The 21,583-nt window shown below is 44.7% G+C and overlaps 1 protein-coding gene across 2 annotated transcripts in view; it reads right to left on the bottom strand.

Annotated features, from left to right (window-relative positions):
• Nucleotides 1-21,583, bottom strand: part of gclc (glutamate-cysteine ligase, catalytic subunit) — a 103,711-nt gene that overhangs the window by 38,607 nt on the left and 43,521 nt on the right. For both annotated transcript variants that reach the window (XM_070884893.1, XM_070884894.1), the window contains 6 exons: nucleotides 7,941-8,054; nucleotides 5,486-5,544; nucleotides 4,105-4,241; nucleotides 3,948-4,022; nucleotides 1,006-1,122; nucleotides 777-915 (listed from right to left, as the gene is read on the bottom strand). In XM_070884893.1, coding sequence (XP_070740994.1) covers nucleotides 777-915; nucleotides 1,006-1,122; nucleotides 3,948-4,022; nucleotides 4,105-4,241; nucleotides 5,486-5,544; nucleotides 7,941-8,054 — 641 coding nt within the window. The remainder of the gene's footprint in view (nucleotides 1-776; nucleotides 916-1,005; nucleotides 1,123-3,947; nucleotides 4,023-4,104; nucleotides 4,242-5,485; nucleotides 5,545-7,940; nucleotides 8,055-21,583) is intronic.

Genomic DNA, 21,583 nt, shown 5'->3' with positions numbered 1-21,583 from the left:
ACCATGGTCTCTGAATTAACTGTTTCATTCTCCATCCTAATGCAGAATTCCACCATATTATGGTCACTCTTCCCCAAGGGGCCTCGCACAACGAGATTGCTAATTAATCCTTTCTCATTACATAACACCCAGTCTAAGATGGCCTCCCCCCTAGTTGGTTCCTCGACATATTGGTCTAAAAAACCATCCCTTATGCACTCCAGAAAATCCTCCTCCACCGTATTGCTTCCAGTTTGGTTAGCCCAATCTATGTGCATATTAAAGTCACCCATTATAACTGCTGCACCTTTATTGCACGCACCCCTAATTTCCTGTTTGATGCCCTCCCCAACATCACTACTACTGTTTGGAGGACTGATACTTGCTTTGAGGCTGGGTACCCCCACACTTTGAAAACAGGTCTTGCTCAACAATCTCATCTAATTAAAGCACTAAATTGCAAGCACTAAGTTAATTTTTTTAAATCTGTAAATCAGCAGTATGTGTCAAATGCTGACAAGGGACCTCAGATCAGCATACTACTGCATCATTTTCTCTTGGAAAATGTTTGTATGAAAGTAAATGAATTTCATGCCTATACTTTGAAGACAGGTACAAATGTTGTATTAGCCAAGGGCCTCAACACAGTCATGCTAGCGTTAACTGATGCTAGTACTTTATAAACAAGGTCTCAATATCAAACACTCATGCCAACAGTAGGCAATCTGCAATTAGAGGTTTGCTATACATTATAAAATGCATCAGTTTTTATTTTAATAAAATGCATACTTTATTACCTCCTTCTCGAAGTTGCTTGTAGATTTCATCATCAACTGTTAATTCGAGGTCATTATATTTTTCACCACATTTGGAGAGGTAACTATCAATGGAGTCGTATCTGGATTTACTGATCCTATACTTACTGTGCTTACAAGGCTGCAAAAGCAACAAATCAAGCATAAGGTTCATGCTGTGCAGGTTAAAACAAGAAGCAAAATGTATTAACTGAATTCTCTCATTAGTTACCTCCAAACCTCTTTCTTCTCTGGTTCGGTCATCTACAGAGGCAGAAATTACACCCCAGCGACAATCAATGTCCGACACATAACCTCTATAAAATGGTGAAGCAGCGCTCAAAGCCATCTGGAAGGAAAATTGTACTTAAATGTGCCAGAGGAAAAAAAGTCCAGCATTTACAATTCACTTTAGTTTAATATTTGATAAATTTTATCTCTAAAGCATAGAATTGATTAAAGGACTCTGATAGCATTTTATCAGTTACTTATTTTAAAATAAAGTTTTATTCAAACAGCTAAACATTACAATCAAGTTAATCCATCTGTAGAACTTTCTGGTGCTCATCAATGTGCAAAAGTACTGAAGCATCTGGTACATGGTCTTTGTCAACTTTTTCAGATAAGAAACTTATATCAATGACAACTTTTAAGTCAGTCTAATTTCACAGGGTTAAAAATTTATAAATAAAATCAGAATTTAGGAGTACGTCAGCATTGTATCTGCCTTCCTGTGTCTGACGTCCACAAACCGTAATTTTAAGACTATTAACAAGCTAGCATTCATGAAAGGAAGTTTTTCATGCATAAATACAGATCAATTAATTTTACTGTTTACTTCAAAACTTTATACCCCATTTAAAAACCAAATCATAACAGAAAAACAAAATACAATTTCTTAATGTTATTGCCAAGTGACAATTTTACATGTGATCATCCAGATGGAGTCGTTTTTGCAATACCAGGTTATCTTTAGTGGAGATGCTTTTTGACTGAACTGAAGCGGTACTTCTGAAAGGATAAATATTACAAGGCTGGTTCAGAGCCTCACTTGATGGGAGTGCAGATCAGAGAATTGGCTACTGACTTCCATGCGAAGTGTAACCTGAAATGCACCAGAGAAAATCTGGGATATATCTGCAAATTTTAATTTCCTTTAGAACTTAGTTTTGGCAGCTGTACTTTACTGATGTTAAAATTTCAAAGACTGAACTCTGGTTGTAAAACATCCCCAAAAGGCTATTTAAATTTTTTTTTTAAAAAAAAGCTCGATATCATCTCAACAAAAACATAGTGCGAAGAGTCAGATGAAACAAAACAAGAAGTGCTTTGAATTCTATAACAGGGTATATTAGTTATAAATATAAAAAGTTAAAATTAGAAAGAGAATGAATGGGGAAGACAAATATTTATATTTGAACAGCTTTATTAGCTTGACAAACTTGGTTCAACTCCAGCAATGTTTCCCTTTACCTGGGCTACCCCATCCAGGAACATTACAACAGTGACTACACTTCCAAGTACTTTATTTACTGTGAAGCACTATTGGACATCCAGGAGGTGCAAGGTACTACACAAATACAAGTTGTTTCTTGATTGTATGCCACCACCCAGTGGTGAGAATTGATTACTGCAACAGCAATTTGTACATCACCACCCAGCAGGAAGAATAAAGTCAAATCAGCACTATGGTGATAAGTTCTAAATGTACTATAGGTTGAACCTCCCTTATCTGGAACCACCCTTTATCCAGAACCATTCCTGGCCATCAGGTGGCGCATTCGCAGAACTCTGACATGAACAAACTGAAATCCTTCCTCGCTGCAGACTCCCGCAAATCGCTGGCCTGATCCTGTGGCCCCCCCACCCCCATGATCTCTCTGCCACACTCCCGGCCCCAATATCCCGTTGCTCAGTACCTGTACCATCCAATTTAATGTCGTCCGGATAAAATCCCTTATCCAGAACAGGCCAGGTCCAGAGGGTTTTGGATAAGGGAGGTTCAACCTGTATACCAATATGATTGCAAGAGAATTTTCTTCTCACCCCCAAAAATTGAGTAAATACACAAGTTTGTTGCATCACTAACATAGGACTCAGGAAGGCCCCAGTTAAATCTCTTATTTTGTGCTATAAAATTCCTACAGTAGACAAGGTTAGGCTTGACCCAGTCAAACAATCTGGCAATACTCACGCAACAGGCTGACATGTGAAGAGACCTGAATGAAATACTGGAGCGTTGCTGTTACCTACAGATATATGCCAGTATCTTGCCACTTTCAATAGGGCAGTCAAAAATTGGAAAAGTGGATTGGAGAGAATTTTTAAACTCGCATGAAAAGATCTACCAACAAGTCATTTGGGGACCTAAACTCTTGGGAGGGATGTTATTAATTCAAAGCACTCTCCTTTTTATATTAAAAAAACTAAAATATTTAAAGAAAAAATTCTTGTTTGACTTAAACAATGTTCTGATCTTTACAAAGTCCCACTAAGTCAGAGCTGCGTGGGGGATTACTGATTGAAGTGGTGTTAATTTAATGAAATGGCAATTGCAACTTTGAACTATCTTGAGCACTGATTATTCAGAACTTCCCAAACTCAGGAAACCATGCACCAAGGTTTGGGGCTGCAGGTTATCTCTGGCTGCTCCTCCTTGTACTTTATACGGTCACTCCAGGACACTTCCAGTCAGTAAGGTCCTACAGGCACTTGGGCAGCAAGAGATATTTAACCAGCAGGCAGGGAAATTATCAAACAAGATTTCAATATATGTCTTCTCCCACCATAACCTGGAGTTCGCTGAAAAAAAAAAAGTACTTTCCTTCCCTTCTTACTGAAACAACTTTAATGATCATAATCAACTTTCTGTAATGGAAAATTTCCAGTTCAAACTTGAAGACCCATGGAATTTTCTTCTATATAATGCATAAAGTATATCCACAAATAATGAATACCAAACTAATATCCCATCATGGGAAAACGACCAGGCAGACAGGATTATCATTTCCCCACCCCTGTCTCCACCCCCCATCTTCCAACTCTCTTTCCTCTCCCTGGCCTTTTCTTTCCTTCCTCACTACCCTCACCCACAGCGCAACTCTCACTCTGCAAATGACAGCATCAGGAGAACAAAAATTCACAAAACAAAGACCAACAGTCTTTTGTACTTACCACAATAGGGCAAATTGTGGCGAGCTGGTCATATAGATACCTGGCTTCTGAGATGCTGCATGCTTGGAATGTCACCTATCACAAAAGAGGTATGTAAGTAAGTGTAGATGAGAAATTAAATGATCACCACCATCAAATTTTGCAACTGGATGCTCACCTGAAGACAGCAATTGCCCATACCAAACCCCATAGCATCCATATAGATGTGATCAGGTTTTGTTGCTCTTGCTGCTTCTCCATCATCATTAAGAAATTTTTCAATAAATGGAGAGGAAATATTTTTGTCTTTATAAACTGCAAGAGAAAAAAAGTTAAAGACTGGTAACATTATAGACTTGAAAAGAGGAAAATACTTTTTTTCCATAAATGGAAAGACAAATAGTTCATTTACAGTATATTTCCCCATTTCTCAGCATTTTATGTTAAAAGGTACATTTCACTGTAGAGGACAAGATCAGCTGACCATGGAGTGCAATAGGTGGTCTGTTTACAGACCAATCAAAAACAGTCATTGTACAGAAAAACTCATTTCTTTCCATCTATAAACAGATTAACTATAAAATAATCAATGGTGACATACAGTTGGGGATTCCTGCCCATCAAAAGAATCCATCTGCTACTATTAAATGTAGTCCTACTAAGTTTTATGGAGAAGTCCTTTAATGATTCTTCTGCAAAAGCAGAAAAATGTTCAAAAATGTTTGGTGCACAAAAGGGCATGTAATTCAGAGTGCAATTATTCACCTAATAACATTCACTTGTTTTTAAAAAAACTTTAATGCATGGACTTTGGATTGGAGACGAGACCTACCCATATGACCTGACATGGTACTAATCCAGACCAGCATATCCCAGGTATTACACAGGATTTGCATTCAGCCAATGCCAGTGGGGATGCAAATAAGCTCAACCTGCAATTTATAGTGGGGTCAGCATTCGATTGGGTCCGCAGGCAGAAGTTTGACTCAGCAGCAAATAGCCAGATGGAAATGAAACAGAGCAAATCTCCAATCTGTTACAATCCAATCAGTATTTCCTATGCACTTTACTGCATTATGCATTGGCATTTCCTGGCACGGTTTCAGTGACAAATACAGAACCTGCAAGTGCCTGTAGATGCAACACTGGACAAGCTTTTAATTTCTTAATATGTATCCACTCCCTTGTAAATGTTATAGATTTAGCTGCCACTACTGTTTTTGGTATGGTATCCCCAGTCCCCAACAGCCCTCTCTGTGGAACGATTTCTCCTAACATCTTGCTTTGTTGTTTTGGTTATGATTTTAATTTTATGTTAAGCTCTAGATACCGACTCACCAACCAGTGTAAACAGTTTCTCCTCCTTTATTTTTAATCAAAACTGTTACTTCTTAACACCTCTATCAGTTGCCTTCCTGGAGCTGTTGGCACCCAGGGAACCAGCACCATACATCGAGTAATCAGTTTCAGAAGAGGCGTGAAGAAAGTCAGGAGCGGAAGGGAGAAGAGAATTTTTTTAAAGAATAATTTGTGAAAGTCAATTTAGAATGTTTACTTACTTGGTACATTAATGGTTACTTTTTCTCCCCGCCGGTGCCGAATATTCCTTGTCAAAGTGCTGAAGAAATCCAACACAAGAATAAATTGAGATGGCATTGTGAAAAACAAACAACATTTACTGAAGTCCCTTGAGCTTGAATCAGGCAGATGTGAATATCCCATTTTATAAACCGTACTAGTATAAGAATTGGCAAATTCAATACAGTTTAAGAAAAACAAATCTGGGAACCTAAAGGTACACTTGAGACTGCACTCAGTTTGAAGCAATGTAAGTGGAGGCTTTGAGGGGGCAACAGCATCATATTCCAATTCATATTTAATTCTTGTGAATATATAGATTTAGTAGAGGCTGATGAAATGCAAAGATGATATCTGGAATAGTGTATATTTGAGTTTAAAGCAGGCAGATTTCTAACTTTTCTGCAGTGTAGCTACTGATAGGAATATCTAGATCGTGAAGCAGAGTAAAAAAAGGAAATTGTTAAAAACGTTACACACTGGTTAGGCCTCAGCTGAAGTATTGTCTCCAAATCTGCACACCACACTTTAGGAAGGATGTGAATGCCTTGGAGAGGATGCAGAGGAGATTTACAATAATGTCATCATCATCATAGGCAGTCCCTTGAAATCGAGGAAGACTTGCTTCCACTCCTAAAGTGAGTCCTTTGGTGGCTGAACAGTCCACTACGAGAGCTACAGACCCCGTCACAAGTGGGACAGACATTCGTCGTGGGAATGGGGTGGGATGGATTTGCCGCATGCTCCTTCCGCTGCCCGCCCCCACCTCTTCACGCTCGCAGCGTTGAGATTCGAAGAGCTCAACGCCCAACCGGATGCACTTTCTCCACTTAGGGCGGTCTTCGGCCAGGGACTTCCAGGCGTCAGTGGCGATGTTGCACTTTACCAGGGAGGCTTTGAGGGTGTCCTTTTAACGTTTCCGCGGCCCACATTACAATAATGAAACCAGGGATGACAGATAGTTATGTGGAGACTAGAGAAGCTGGGGTTCTCCTTGGAGCAGAAGGAGGTCATGGGAGATTTGATTAGGTGTTCAAAATTATGAGGGGTTTTGATAGTACACAAGGAGAAACTGTTTCCACTAGCAGGTCGATCAGTAACCAGGAGAAATTAACTTTTCTAAATTTTGCGCAGCAAGTTACGATGATCTGGAATGCACTGCCTGAAATGAGGGTGGAAGCAGATTCAACAGTAACTTTCTAAAAGAAATTGGATAAACGCTTGCAAAGCAAAAATTTGAAGAGTTTATGGAGGAAAAGCAGGGGAGTGAGACTAATTGGATAGCTCAGAGAGCCAGCACATCCTCAATGGACCAAATGGCCCCCTCCCGTGCTGCATTATCAGATTTGCTCTAGCTGATGAGTTAGATTAGCTACCCTCTACATCTCTTTTTCCTTCCATGACGTAATTCATCCTCAAACTATAAATATAGACCATCAAAATTTGGACAGTGCAAGGCATTTTCATCGCAAGATAGTGTCAAGCCAGTCTTCCTGGATGTGCATAGTACGCAGCATATGCACAGAATTCCCCCACTTGAGACAAAAGTAGGGCAGAGCAATTACACCCCAAAAAATAAACTTCATATATTAAGTAGCAGAAAGGGAATCTCTTACACAAGAGAGCCACATATACCAAATGTTGGTTATTGAGTATTTTTGTAATCCTCCACATACTGCTAAGTGAAATCAAATAACAAAGGAATAGTGCAGCCGAAGAGCTTTCGCACAAGAGAGCCCTGAAAGGTAAACACAATCCCTCAACTTCAGAGATCAGAAAATCAGCCATGAATGACTCCAAAAATATTGACAAAGATAGGAAAGCTGCTCTGGAGCTTGAGCATCCCATCTTCCAACAGACATTGTAAAGAGCTGGTTACACTGAGCCCTTGTGATGAGACTAGAGCAAAGTTCAGGATATGAACAGTGTTGCTAAAATGGAAAGACAGGATAGGTATTTGAAATGGACACAGTGAAGGATCCACACTTCAATGCAGGTTTTTAAAATTTGGGAGTGGACATGACAGAGGAAAAAGTCATCAGGACTGAACAGATCTTGGTCTCATCGAGTCATCTCAATCTTGGCATTATTACTTAGTGATAACTGTTTCTATCATTTGTCAAGACCTGACCATACATTTTTGTAGTAGCAAAGAAACTGGGCTGAATGGAACAAAAAGCAGTGAAACACAAATATATCTGATGTAGCTGACAGATGTACTGCCAAAAGTAGTCTGCTTTACCCATCCATACAATGGTGTTCTGTGCTACACCATTCTTTGGACAAGTGAAAACAGCCACCTGACCAAGAATTCACTTGGTTGGTGATACATTATGATCTAAGCAGATATGTTGACAAGACCTTACTGTACTAAAAACCACAAAATATGCATTTTACTTTTACAGGAATACCAACACAAGGTCACCAGTAACTCACCTAAATCTTGGATGTTTGTTAATTGCTTCATCAGGAAAGAACAGCGATTTAGAGGCTCCACTTTCAATTGGTGTAGGCTCATGTATAGGTTGTGTGAATTGATTACACCCCAGCCTGGAAAATAATATTTCCCAATGAATTAATTTAGAAACAGTTACACAAATTTGTACAGAAGATCATTCATTTCGTCTCCCTCCATCCCCAAAAGATCTGACTACAGTTCCTACTGTATTACTTACATCGTAACCACTTTGCATAAAAGATTGAGCTCCCAATGCTAACTCCACAACAAAAGTTAAAAAAAGAATTTTGTAAACATTTGTATATGCTCCATAGTACCACCTTCTGGCTAAAGCCTGCTACAGGCAACTGCTTATATACAGGATTTCAAACGGTGACAAGAAATGTGCACGTTGATAGACAAGTTAAAGGGGAGAGCCGCTGCAAACTCTGCAGCCACTTTAGTGGCAAACACTTGGCCACCAGGGAGGGTTGCGGCTGGGCCAGTGGCTTGGCATCCAAGCGGCTGCCTGTTAGCGACCCAGCCAAACCCGCGGCCATAATTTTCAATCAGACAATGAAAAAACAACATGGCGGCCACGGCAGTTCGCCCTCCCCTTTAAGGGTCCTCTTGCCGCCATGCCAGAGTGTACCGATAGCAAAAGCCGTCAGGGGCACCAACCGGTGGCAGGCCGCTCCCGCAGGGCAATTTCGCGAAGGGATCTCCACCAGTTGCTAAGTGGTCGCTGCGTGCATGCCATGGCGGAAAAATGGATGGAGTGGTGCTGGACACCGCTCCAAAACTCAGGAGGGCAATTTCCAAAATAGTGGCACCTCCGCAGAGACTCGGCGGTCATTCCGCACCGCCATGTCCACTGCTTTCAGACGGTCAAAGACTTCGGAGGGGCCAATTTCAGCTCCATAATTTCATGAAATTTCAGGCTTCTCCAATGCCACAGTTGATAAACGTACTGACCATATACAACAGCCACACAGAACAGGAAGATCAGCTGATCATATCTGGGTGCCAGTTGGGGTGCTGAAATTGGCACCACCACCCCAACAAAAGAGAGGGGGGAATCCAGTGTTACTACTCCTGACCCCTATTCTATGACTACTGCTGGAAAGTTCATGGGACATCAGATATGGTTGCGTTGCCTCCTTTGGTTAAAAAGAGTGCCAAAGAATGACAACTTGTATTCAGAAGCTATAGGAATGCCTGCTGGGTGAGTTGGCATTGCAAGAGAAAGGAAAGGCAAGGCAAATGTTATCAACTACATTGTGGTTTCCATTCATTTAAACTCTTAAAACCCATCACAGAATTATGCCAGGATCATCAGTATAAAGAACTGCAAGGGTGATAAAGATATTTGCTGACCAATAAAACCCTGTCTTTAATAAGAGAATAGTGCATTTGTAACAGTTTAAATACGCTAGCAACTTTTATCTTGGAAATTGACCCAAAGTGTGGTTAAAGAACAAGATGATGACCCTGCACATTTTATCCATTACATTAGGCAAGAGGATTTTACATCACTATAGCCATCAACTCTTCCTATCAAAACTTTAGAAAATGAGGGCACAAGAATTTGACTAATAGGCAAGCTATACAGAATCAAGTTTCACTCCCATACAAGCACCAAGAGATGTTTGTGTTTATTATTTGAGGTTCTAACAAACCTGCTGCTAAAGGTTTCTCAAGAAACCTTCCAAAGACCGACCATTATGTGCATAAAAGAACATTTTGTGCACTCTGTTATACTCGGCTCAATCGGTGGAAGCCTTCCTAGATGCCATTGAAGCTGGAAATAATTTTAAAAACTGGAAATAACCAATAGTCTGGGGAGAGAGACCAAAGAATAACAAATTGAAACAAAAAATATTACCAATGGTATACAGCTGATTGATATAGACCACAATATCATGCCCCAAAGTGCCAGAATCATCCATATTCCCTCCAGCTATAATTTCTGCAGGACTTGGGGAATGAGGGGAAACACATACAAACCAATTGTAGCGCTGCACTTTTTAGGCTGTCCATGGGTCAAATTCCAGTTAACACTCATGATGGCAATATCTTTTGCTTGAGTGCACAGGTATCTGAGTAAGTAATTGTTGGGACAAGAATGCCACTTAAGTAGCTTTCAACACCTAAAAACTAATCTGGAGTTTCACCTTGCTCATTGATGAAACTAATCACTGTGATGGTGTTCATAAACTCAGCAACTGCAGACTAGGGCCCCAAGTTTCCACATGATTTGCTCCTGATTTTTAGGAGCAACTGGTGTAGAACGGAGTATCTTAGAAATTCAAATTCTCTGCATTTAGTTTGCTCCAGTTCTAGTCAGTTAGAACAGTTTCACTTTGGAACAGAATTTTTTTTTCAAAAGGGGGCATGTCTGGCCACTTCCGCATGTTTTCAAAGTTTCGGCAGTGAAAACTTACTCCAAACTAACTTAGAATGGAGTAAGTGAAGATTTTTGTACGCTCGAAAAAAACCTTGTCTACACTTTAGAAAATCAGGCGTAGGTTACAAATTAGGCATAGGGAATGGTGGGGGGGGGGGGGGGTTTAAAAGGGAAGTTTACAAACATTAAACACTTCAGTTTTACAAATAAAGAGCCATCATCAATAATAAATGAACCAATAAATCAATCAAAAAAAAAGAAATCATTTTCTTTAAAAAAAAAAAAATCAATAAATAAAACATTTTCTACTTACCGACTGCAGCACCCCGGGAGCCCTCCAACAGCGTGCTGGGATGCCCCCCCCACCAGTGTGTCTCTGTCAGTGTCTGTGTTTCTGACAGGGGGAAGCGAGAGGGGGGGGGAGCGGAGAAAGGCGAGAGGGGGGAGCGGAGAAAGGCGAGAGGGGGAGAAAGAGATGGGGGGGGGGGAGAAAGAGATGGGGGGGGGGGGGGGGAGAGAAAGAGATGGGGGGGGGAGGGGGAGAAAGAGATGGGGGGGGGGGAGGGGGAAAGAGATGGGGGGGGGCCGGGGAGGAAGAGATGGGGGGGGGGGCGGGGAGGAGAAAGAGATGGGGGGGGGGGGGGGGAGAAGAAGAGAAAGGAGATGGGGAGAAGAGAGAAAGGAGATGGGGGGGGGGGGGGGGAAGAGAGAAAGGAGATGGGGGGGGGGGGGGGAGAGAGAAAGGAGATTGGGGGGGGGGCGGGGGAGAGAAAGGAGATGGGGGGGGGGGGGGAAGAGAGAAAGGAGATGGGGGGGCGGGGAGGAAGAGATGGGGGGGGGGCGGGGAGGAGAAAGAGATGGGGGGGGGGGGAGAAGAAGAGAAAGGAGATGGGGAGAAGAGAGAAAGGAGATGGGGGGGGGGGGGAGAAGAGAGAAAGGAGATGGGGGGGGGGGGGAGAAGAGAGAAAGGAGATGGGGGGGGGGGGAAGAGAGAAAGGAGATGGGGGGGGGGGGGGGAGAGAAAGGAGATGGGGGGGGGGGGGGGAGGAGAGAAAGGAGATGGGGGGGGGGGGGGAGGAGGAGAAGGGGGAGGGAGGCTGAACGGGCCGGGCCCGAGACTTCGGGCAGGGCCCGTCCCCAGCACCAGATTTACAGGTAGGTGGCGTTGGGTCGGGTCGGGGGGGTGGTGGGAGGGAGTTAGAGGGAGGTCAGGTCGGGTCCAGTCTGGGGGCGGGGGCGGAGCGGGAGTCGGGTCGGGGGAGGCGGGTCCAAGGGGGCTGGGGGGAGCAGGAGTCGGGTCCGGTCCGGAGGCGGGAAACGGATGACGAGTCGGGAGGAAGCAGGAGCTGGCCGTGGGAGGAGCCTTATTCACGCAGCCCCAGTGAGGCCATTCGGCCAGGGCTAGGGGCTGCGTGCTGTGGGCCCCTCCCACACAGTTTCGGGCGCCTGGAGCTACTGAACATGCGCGCCCACTGTAGCGCGCATGTGCAGAGGTCCCGGCACTTTTTTCAGTGCAGGGACCTGGCTCCGCCCCCTACAGCTCCTGCTGCGCTGCGCCGAGGGCCAGAGGACTTGCAGGGAGGTGGAGAATACGGAGGGTTTTTTTAGGCGCACTTTGTGGCGCGAAAAACGGGCGTCCAGGTCGGGACTGCGCCGTTCTAGGCGCGACTCAAAACTTGGGCCCTAGGTCTCTATAAAGACAATAGCTAAAGAAGTAACCCTCAGAGTCTGGGGGCCGGATTTTCAGCTCACAGGTTTTTTTTTTTTTCGATGAAAACAGTAGATATAGGAAACTTACCGTTTCCTCTGCGCGACTGTTTTTTAGGCCGAACCTTCGGGTTTTACATCTGTGGTAAGGGGGCATTGCCTAATAACATAAGAAATAGGAGGAGGAGTGGGCCATAAGGCTCCGCCATTCAATAAGATCATGGCTGATCTGATCATGTCTCAGCTCCACTTCCCTGCCCGCTCCCCACAACCCCTTATCGTTTACGAAACTGTCTATTTCTGTCTTAAATTTATTTAATGTCCCAGCTTCCTCAGCTCTGAGGCAGCGAATTCCACAGATTCACAACTCGGAGCAGAAATTTCTCTTCATCTCAGTTCTAAATGGGAAGCCCCTTATTCTAAGCTTATGCCCTCTAGTTCTAGTCTCCCCCACCAGTGGAAACAGCCTCTCTGCATCCACCTTGTCAAGCCCCCTCAATCTTATACGTTTCGATAAGATCACCTCTCATTCTTCTGAACTCCAATGAGTAGAGGTCCAACTACTCGACCTTTCCTCATCCTCAGAATCAACCTAGTGAACCTTCTCTGAACTGCCTCCACAGCAAGTATATCCTTTTGTAAATATGGAAACCAAAACTGCACGCAGTATTCCAGGTGTGGCCTCACCAATACCTGGTACAGCTGTAACAAGTCTTCCCTGCTTTTATACTCCATCCCCTTTGCAATAAAGGCCAAGATTCCATTGGCCTTCCTGATCATTTGCTGTACCTGCATACTATCCTTCCGTGTTTCATGCACAAATACCCCCAGGTCCCGCTGTACTGCAGCACTTTTCAATCTTTCTCTTGCTCTTTGATTTTTTTCTGCCGAAGTGCATGACCTCACACTTTCCAACATTATACCCCATCTGCCAAATTCTTGCCCACTCACTTAGCCTGTCTATGTCCTCTTGCAGCCTCTATGTCCTCCTCACACATTACCCTTCTTCCTATCTTTGAACCGTCAGCAAACTTGGCTATGTTACACTCAGTCCCCTTGTCCAAATAGTTATAGATTGTGAATAATTGGTGTCCCAGCACGGATCCCTGTGGCACCCCACTCGTTACTGACTGTCAACCAGAGAATGAACCATTTATCCCGACTGTTTTCTGTTTGTCAGCCAATCTTCTATCCATGCTAATATATTACCATCAACCCCATGAACTTTTATCTTGTGCAGTAACCTTGTGTGGCACGTTGTCAAATGCCTTCTGAAAGTCTAAATACACCACATCCACTGGTTCCCCTTTATCCACCCTGGTTTGTTACATCCTCAAAGAACTCCAGCAAATTTGTCAAACATGACTTCCCCTTCATAAATCCATGCTGACTTTGCTTTTCCAAATGTCCTGCTACTGCTTCTTTAATAATGGACTCCATTTTCCCCAACCACAGATGTTAGGCTAACTGGTCTATAGTTTTCTGCTTTTTGTTTGCCTCCTTTTTTGAATAGGGGCATTACACATTTGCAGTTTTCCAATTTGCTGGGACCTCCCCAGAATCCAGGGAATTTTGGTAAATTACAACCAATGCAGCCACAATCCCTGCTGCTACTTCTCTTAAGACCCTAGGATGCAAGCCATCAGGTCCAGAGGATTTCTCTTTAGTCCCATTATTGTACTGAGCAGCACCTCCTTAGTGATTGTGATTGTGTTAAGTTCCTCCCCCCACCATAACCTCTTGACTATCCACTGTTGGAATATTGTTAGTGTCTTCTACATAAAACTTGATACAAAATATTTGTTTAGAGTTTCTGCCATCTCCATGTTCCCCATTACTAATTCCATGGTCTCGTCCTCCAAGGGACCAACATTTACTTTAGCCACTCTTTCTTTTTATATACGTATAGAAACTCTTACTATCTTTTTATATTTTGTGCTAGTTTACTTTGAGTTTATCTTCCCTTTCTTAATAATTTTTTTTAAGTTATTCTATGCTGGCTTTTAAAAGCTTCCCAATCTTCTATCCTCCCACTAATTTTGGTCACTTTGTATGTATTGTGTTCCTAACAGATGAGACTGCACACAGGGAGTTTAAAGTAACAGTAACCTCAGTCTTTATTAAGACACTCCAGAGTGAGGAATAGGCCTTAGGGGCCGGCTTATATACAGTGCTCCCAAGGGATGTGTTCCCTGGTGGCGGAACATGGGAGTGCATGCTTTACAGATAGACAACATCACCCCCGCCCCCCCGCCAAAGTCAAAACTATTTACAAGGCGAGGCAATCGGGAGCCTTTCTTTCCCTGGTGGACCGCCTCGGTACAAATGTCTGTTCTGGTGTGTTGTCGGCCCTGCAGGGCTGCTGGGTGAGCCTGACCTTGCTGGGCTGTTGGGTTAGATTTCCTGGTCCAGGGCGGTGTCGTTGATGTGGGTTCGAAAAAGGTGTTGTCTGCTGTGGGTTGTTCAGGGCAGTCTGAACCGCAGCCTCGTTTGGTCCAGGTGCTTTCTGCAAATTTGTCCATTGTCTAGTTTGGCTACAAACACCCTACTCCCTTCTTTAGCTATCACCGTGCCCACGATCCACTTGGGACCATGTCCATAGTTTAGCACATACACAGGGTCATTCAGATCAATTTCCCGTGACAGTGGCATGACCATAGTTTACATTTTATTGCTGCCGCCTGCTCTCTACCTGATCATGCAGGTTGGTGAACCAGCAAGAGTCTGGTTTTAAGTGTCCTTTTCATGAGTAGCTCAGCCGGGGGCACCAGTGAGCAAGTGGGGTCTCAAGCAGTAGCTAAGCAGTACTCGGGGCAAGTGGGTTTGGAGTGAGCCTTCTGTGACTCGTTTAAGGTTCTGTTTGATTGTTTGTACTGCCCGCTCTGCTTCCTATTGGAGGCTGGTTTAAACGGGGCCGAGGTGACATGTTTGATCCCATTGCGGATCATGAATTCTTTAAATTCGGCACTGGTGAAACATGGCCCGTTGTCACTGACCAGTATGTCAGGCAGACCGTGGGTGACAAACATGGCCCTCAGGCTTTCAATGGTGGCGCCAGCAGTGCTTCGACATTATTTCACATTCAATCCATTTTGAAAAAGTACCCACCACCAGGAACATTTTACCAAGAAACGGGCCCGCATAGTCACATGTATCTTCGACCATGGTCTGGAGGGCCATGACCACAACTTAGTGGTGCCTCTCTGGGCGTGTTGCTCAACTGAGCACACGCTGCATTGCCATACACAGGACTCTAAGGCAGAGTCGATACCGGGCCACCACACGTAGGATCTGGCTATCGCTTTCATCATTACTATACCTGTGGTGGATGCTTTTTCTTTACCCCGAACACACAGGCTAATGCCTCTTTCTCAATCATGCTGTAGGCCCTTTCGGCCTTAGTCAAGCTCCTGGAGGCATAGGCGACAGGTTGCAAGTTCCCCGCAACGTTAGCTTGTTGTAATACACACCCGACTCCGTACGATGACGTATCACATGCTAGCACAAGTCTTTTACATGGGTTATACAATACAAGCAGCTTGTTGGAGCATAAAATGTTTCTGGCTTTCTCAAAAACAATTACTTGTTTTTTCACCCCATACCCAGTTCTCACCTTTACACAATAACACATATAGGGGCTCTAAGAGGGTGCTTAAACCCGGTAGGAAGTTACCAAAATAGATGAGGAGTCCCAGGAACGACCGCAGCTCTGTGACATTCTGTGGCCTGGGCACGTTCCTAATGGCCCGTGTCTTGGCGTCTGGGCTGAATGCCGTCTGCCGTGATCTTTCACCCCAAAAACTCCACTTCTGTTGCCAAGAAGACGCATTTCGACCTCTTCAGCCGCAGCCTTACACGATCCGGTCACTGGAGACCTCCTCAAAGTTTTGTAGGTGCTAGACGGTGTCCCGACCAGTGACCAATATGTCGTCCTGAAAAACCACCGTGCATGGTACCGACTTGAGTAGGCTCACCATGTTCCTCTGGAAGATCGCTGCAGCCGACTGAATTCCAAACAAACAGTCATCTGTTGTAGATGAACAGTCCCTTGTGTGTGTGTTGATGCAGGTGAGGCCCTTCGAAGACTCCTCCAGCTCCTGCATCATGTAGGCTGAAGTCAGGTCGAGGTTGGTGAACGTCTTGCCTCCTGCCAGCGTCGCAAATAGGCCGTCTGCCTTACGTAGCGGGAATTGGTCCTGTAGCGAGAAACGATTAATAGTTACTTTATAATTGCCACAAATCCTGACCGTGCCATCACTGTTGAGTACTGGAACAATCGGGCTGGCCCACCTGCTGAATTCCTCTGGGGAGATGATGCCCTCGCGTTCCACTCTCTCCCTCATCATGTGAGGTACCGCTCGCACCTTGTGGTGAATGGGTCGTGCCTCTGGGACCAAGTGGATCCACATCTTTGCCCCGGAAAAGTTTCCAATGCCTGGCTCAAAAAGGGAAGGTAATTTGTTAAGAACCTGGGTACATGAGGCCTCAGACATGTGAAAGCGCTCGGATGTCATCCCAGTTCCAGCGGATTTTGCCCAGCCAGCTCCTTCCAAGCGGTGAGGGCATCGCCCGGGACTATCCAGAGTGGCAGTTCGTGCACCATGGTCTCGTAGGTGACCTTGACCATGGCACTGCCCAGGACAGTGATAAGCTCTTTGGTGTACATTCTCAGTTTCGTGTGGATGGGGCTCAAACATCTTTTTACTCATGGATTGGCTAGCGCCAGTGTCCAGTTCCATGGCTACGGGTAAGCCATTCAATTTTACATTATAGGTGCACATTTCATGTATGCACCCCATGTAATTCAGCATCTGCCCCGAGGCTCGAATTTGCTTTGATCCACCATGGACCGATCTTCCTCTGCCACGTGGTGGTTAGCAGGTTTTGCAGCTCGTTGGAGGTGCCCCATTGTTCCACAGCTCCTGCAAACATACCCTTTGAAGCAGCATGAATAGGATGAATGGAAGCCTCCATAATGCCAACAAGGTGTGAATTGCCTTGCATTCATCCTTTGTTGCGCAGTCATCTGGGTCACCTGAGGCCTGTTGGTAGTTGCAGACTCGTGGTTTCTGCCCTGTACATTTCTGCTTGCAAACACAGTTCCAGTTAATTTCTGAACATTGCTAGCACTTGTGTGCTGAGAGATTTGTTTGGTGTGGTCACTGGTGGACATAAACACCTGTGCTATCGCAATGGCCTTACTGAGGGTCAGTGTCTCTACAGTCAAGCGTTTTCGTAGGGTGGTGTCGAGGCCAATGCCCAGTACAAAAAAGTCTGAGCATTTGTTCCAGGTAGCCATCAAACTCATTGTCCCGCAAGTCGCCTTAGCTCGGCGACGTAGCTCGCCACTTCCTGACCTACAGATCACTGGCACGTGTAGAGCCGATACCTCGCCATCAGCACGCTCTCCTTTGGGTTAAGATGCTCCCAAACCAGTGTACACAGCTCCTCATGCGACTTATCTGTGGGTTTCACCGGAGCCAGAAGATTCTTCATGAGGCTGTAGGTCAGTGCCCCGCAGACCGTGAGGAGGACTGCTCTCCTTTTTGCAGCGCTTCCTTCTCCGTCCAGCTCGTTGGCTACAAAGTACTGGTCTGGCCGTTCGACATAAGCTTCCCACTCCTCACCCTCCGAGAACTTCTCCAGGATGCCCACAGTTTGCTGCATCTTTGCGTTGGATTCGTATACTCGTCGCCAATTGTTGTGTTCCTAACACAGATGAGACTGCACACAGGGAGGTTAAAGTAACAGTGACCTCAGTCTTTATTAAGACACTCCAGAGTGAGGAACAGGCCTTATATACAGTACTCCCAAGGGATGCTGGGATTCCTTGGGACTTCAGGGGATGCGTTCCCTGGTGGCGGAACATGGGAATGCATTCTTTACAGATACACAACAGTATGCCCTTGTTTTTAAAAATCGGATAGTCCTTTATTTCTTTAGCCACGGATGGCTTTCTTTTCTCTTGCATTCTTGCCTCCTTAGTAGAATATATTTTTCTTGAGTTGTGAAATATTTCTTTAAATGTACATCACTGTTCATCGACCGTCCCATACTTCAATCTGTTTTCCCAGTCCACCTTAGCCAACTCTGCTCTCATACCTTCATAGTACACTGGTTAGAGATCCAACTTTCTCACCCTGCATCTGAATTTGAAACTCAATCATGCTATGATCAGTCATTCCAAGGGGATCCTTTACTAGGAGATTGTTTATTAATCCTGTCTCATTACACAGGATCAGATCTAGGATAGCCTGCCCCCTGGATGGTTCCATTACATACTGCTCAAGGAGCCTGTCCCTTATGCACTCTATGAACTCTTCCTCAAGTCTACCCTGACCAATATGGAGGTTAAAATCACCCATGATCATTGCTGTTCCCTTTTTACAAGCCCCCATTGTTTCCTGATTTATGGTCCGACCAAGAGTTGCTACTGTTAGGGGGCCTATATACTACCACCACCAGTGACTTTTTCCCCTTATTATTCTTTATCTCCACCCAAACTGTTTCAACATCCTGATCCTTTAAGCATATATCGTTTCTCACTATTGCAGTGATTCCATCTTTTATCAAAAGAGCTACCCCATCTCCTTTTCCTTTGTCTGTCCGTCCTTCCGGATTGTCAAATACCCCTGAATATTTAATTCCCATCCCTGGTCATCTTGCAACCACGTCTCTGCAATAACTATCAGATCATACCCATTTGTCTCAATTTGTGCTGTCAACTCATTTATTTTGTTACAAAGGCTACGTGCATTTAGACAAAGTACCTTTAAATTTGTTATTTTACCCTTTTTTCCTGTTTGTTTCCTCTCTCCTTCAAACTCACTTATTTTTGCTTTCTAATTTCCACTTTTCTCCCCTCCATACTAAATCAACTCTCAGGTTCCCATTCCCCTGCCAAGCTAGTTTAAACCCTCCCCAACAGCACGAGCAAACCCCATCGCGAGGATATTGGTCCCTGCTCCGTTGAGGCACAACCCATCCGGCTTGTACAGGTCCCACCTTCCCCCAGAAGCGATTCCAATGTCTCAGGAATGTAAAGCCCTCCCACCTGCACCATCTCTCCAGCCACATATTCATCTGCTCTATCTTCCTATTTCTGTACTCACTAGCTCGTGGTACTGGGAATAATCCGGAGATTACTACCTTTGAGGTCTTGCTTTTTAATCTCTCTCCTTGCTCCCTAAACTCTGCCTGCAGTATCTTATTCCTCTTCCTACCTATGTCATTGGTACCGATGTGGACCACGACCTCTGGCTGTTCGCCCTCTGCCCCCAGAATGCCCTGCAGCCGCTCAGTGACATCCTTGACCTTGGCACCAGGGAGACAACATACCATTCTGGAGTCACATTTGCAGCCACAAACGCCTGTCTGCTTCCCTGACTATGGCATCCTCTACCACTATAGCTCTTCCATTCTTTTTCCTCCTCCCCTGTGCAGCTGAGCCACCCATGGTGTCTTGGACTTGGCTCTGGCTGCATTCCCCAGAGCCACCATCGCCCCCACCGGCACTCAGAACAGAGTACCGGTTGCTCAAGGATTCGTGGTGCAAAAACGAGAGTTTAGCCAAATTTAGTCTGGGGCCGGGAGAACTGCGAGGGGCGCCTTGGGAGGGAAAAAAAATGGCAAAAAACATTCACAAAACCCTTAACTTGCAAATTGCTGAAAAAGAATTAATAAAAAAACCTTTAATTTGTGTCTTTGCAGGTTTTCATACTTACCACTGCTGGCAGGGTTGCATGGACAAGAGAGCCGAAATTTGGCGTTGCACACTACTTGAAAGCGCCGCCGCAAACAGGTACCTGGGGATCCCGTCCAGGCTTTGCGACCGGGTTTTCACCGCGGAGGATCAAATCGTGATGAAAAACCCACTTGCAAACTTATCGAAAATCCAGCCCTTAGTGCCACAGAGACAAAACCTAGTTGGCATACAAGTGCCCTCCCAAACAAATTAGGACAAGAGCAAGGGATCGTAGTCCATAATGGTATCAACAACATTGGGAGAAAGAGGGATGAGATGCTGCAGGCAGATTTTAGGGAGCTAGGAAAGAGATTAACAAGCAGGATCTCAAAAAGGTAGCAATCTCCGATTACTCCCAGTGCCGGTGAGTTTGGAAATAAGAGGATAGAGCAGATGAATGCGTGGCTAGAGAGATGGTGCAGGAGGGAGGGCTTTAGAATGCAGGGACATTGGGACCAATTCCAGGGGAGGTGGGACCTGTACAGGCCGGACAGGTTGCACCTCAACAGAGCAGGGATCAATATCCTCGTTTGGGGGGGGGGGGGGGGGGGGGAGAAAGAGGTTGTTAGTGCTTTTGGGGAGGGTTTAAACCAATTTGGCAGAGGGATGGACACCAGGATGCAGCATTAGAAAGGAGAAACATGGTAAACAAGAATGGGAGATACAGATAGCTCTAGAGTAAGATACAGTACAGTATAAGGTGGGGTCAGATTAAGAAAATAAAAGGTGGTCTAAAATAGGTTTACAGTGCATGTATGTAAACACACAAAAGCATGGTAAATAAGATTGGTGAGCTGCAGGCATAAATAGCCACATGGGAATATGATGTGGCAGTAACAGGGAACTGGCTCAGACTGGGATAATAGTGTAAAGGGCACAGAGGGGAAGAATTTCTGAAGCGTGTTCAAGATAACTTTCTTGATCAGTACAGTTCCAGCCCAACGAGGAAGCAGGCATTGCTGGATCTGGTTCTGGGGAATAAGGTCGGTCAGGTTCAGGTCAGTAGGGGAACATTTAGCGAACAGTGATCATAGTATCATAAGGTTTAGGTTAGCTATGGAAAAGGACAACGGCAATCTAGAGTCAAAATACTTAATTGGAGGGGGGCCAATTTCAGTGGGTTGAGAATGGACCTGGCCCAGGTAAATTGAAATCAAAGATTGGCAGGAAAATTGTAATTGAAAACGAGATGGTTCGGGTACAGTCGAGGTACATTTTCATAAGGGAGAAAGGTCGGGCAACCAAAGCCAGAGCTCCCTGGATGATGAAAAAGATAGAGAGCAAGATAAAGCAGAAAAAAGGGGCACATGACAGATGTCAGGTTGAGGATACAAGTGAGAACTAGGCTGAATACAGAAAAGTCAGTGGAGAAGTGAAAAGGGAAATAAGAGAGACTAGACTGGTAGCTAACAAAAGGGAATCCAAAAAAGTCTTCTATAGACATAAATAGTAAACGGGTAGTAAGAGGAGGGGTGGGGTCGATTAGGGATCAAAAAGGAGTCCTACGCATGGAGGCAGAGGGCATGGCTGAGGTACTAAATAAATACTTTGCATCTGTCTTTACAAGGAAAAAGTTGCTGCCAGTCAGTGAAAGAGGAGGTAATTGAGATGTTGAATGAGATAAAAATTGATAAAGGAGGTTCCAGAAAGGCTGGTTGTACTTAAAGTAGATAAGTTATCAGGACTGGATAGGTTGCATCCTAGGATGCTGAGTGAAGCAAAGATGGAAATTGCAATAGTATTGGCCATAATCTTCCAATCCTTCTTGTAAATGGGGGTGATGT

This window comes from Pristiophorus japonicus, chromosome 7 (assembly GCF_044704955.1).
Source record: "Pristiophorus japonicus isolate sPriJap1 chromosome 7, sPriJap1.hap1, whole genome shotgun sequence".
NCBI lineage: Eukaryota > Metazoa > Chordata > Chondrichthyes > Pristiophoridae > Pristiophorus > Pristiophorus japonicus.
The sequence above is the reverse complement of the archived record's forward strand: the minus strand, read 5'-3'. Positions and strand labels throughout refer to the sequence as shown.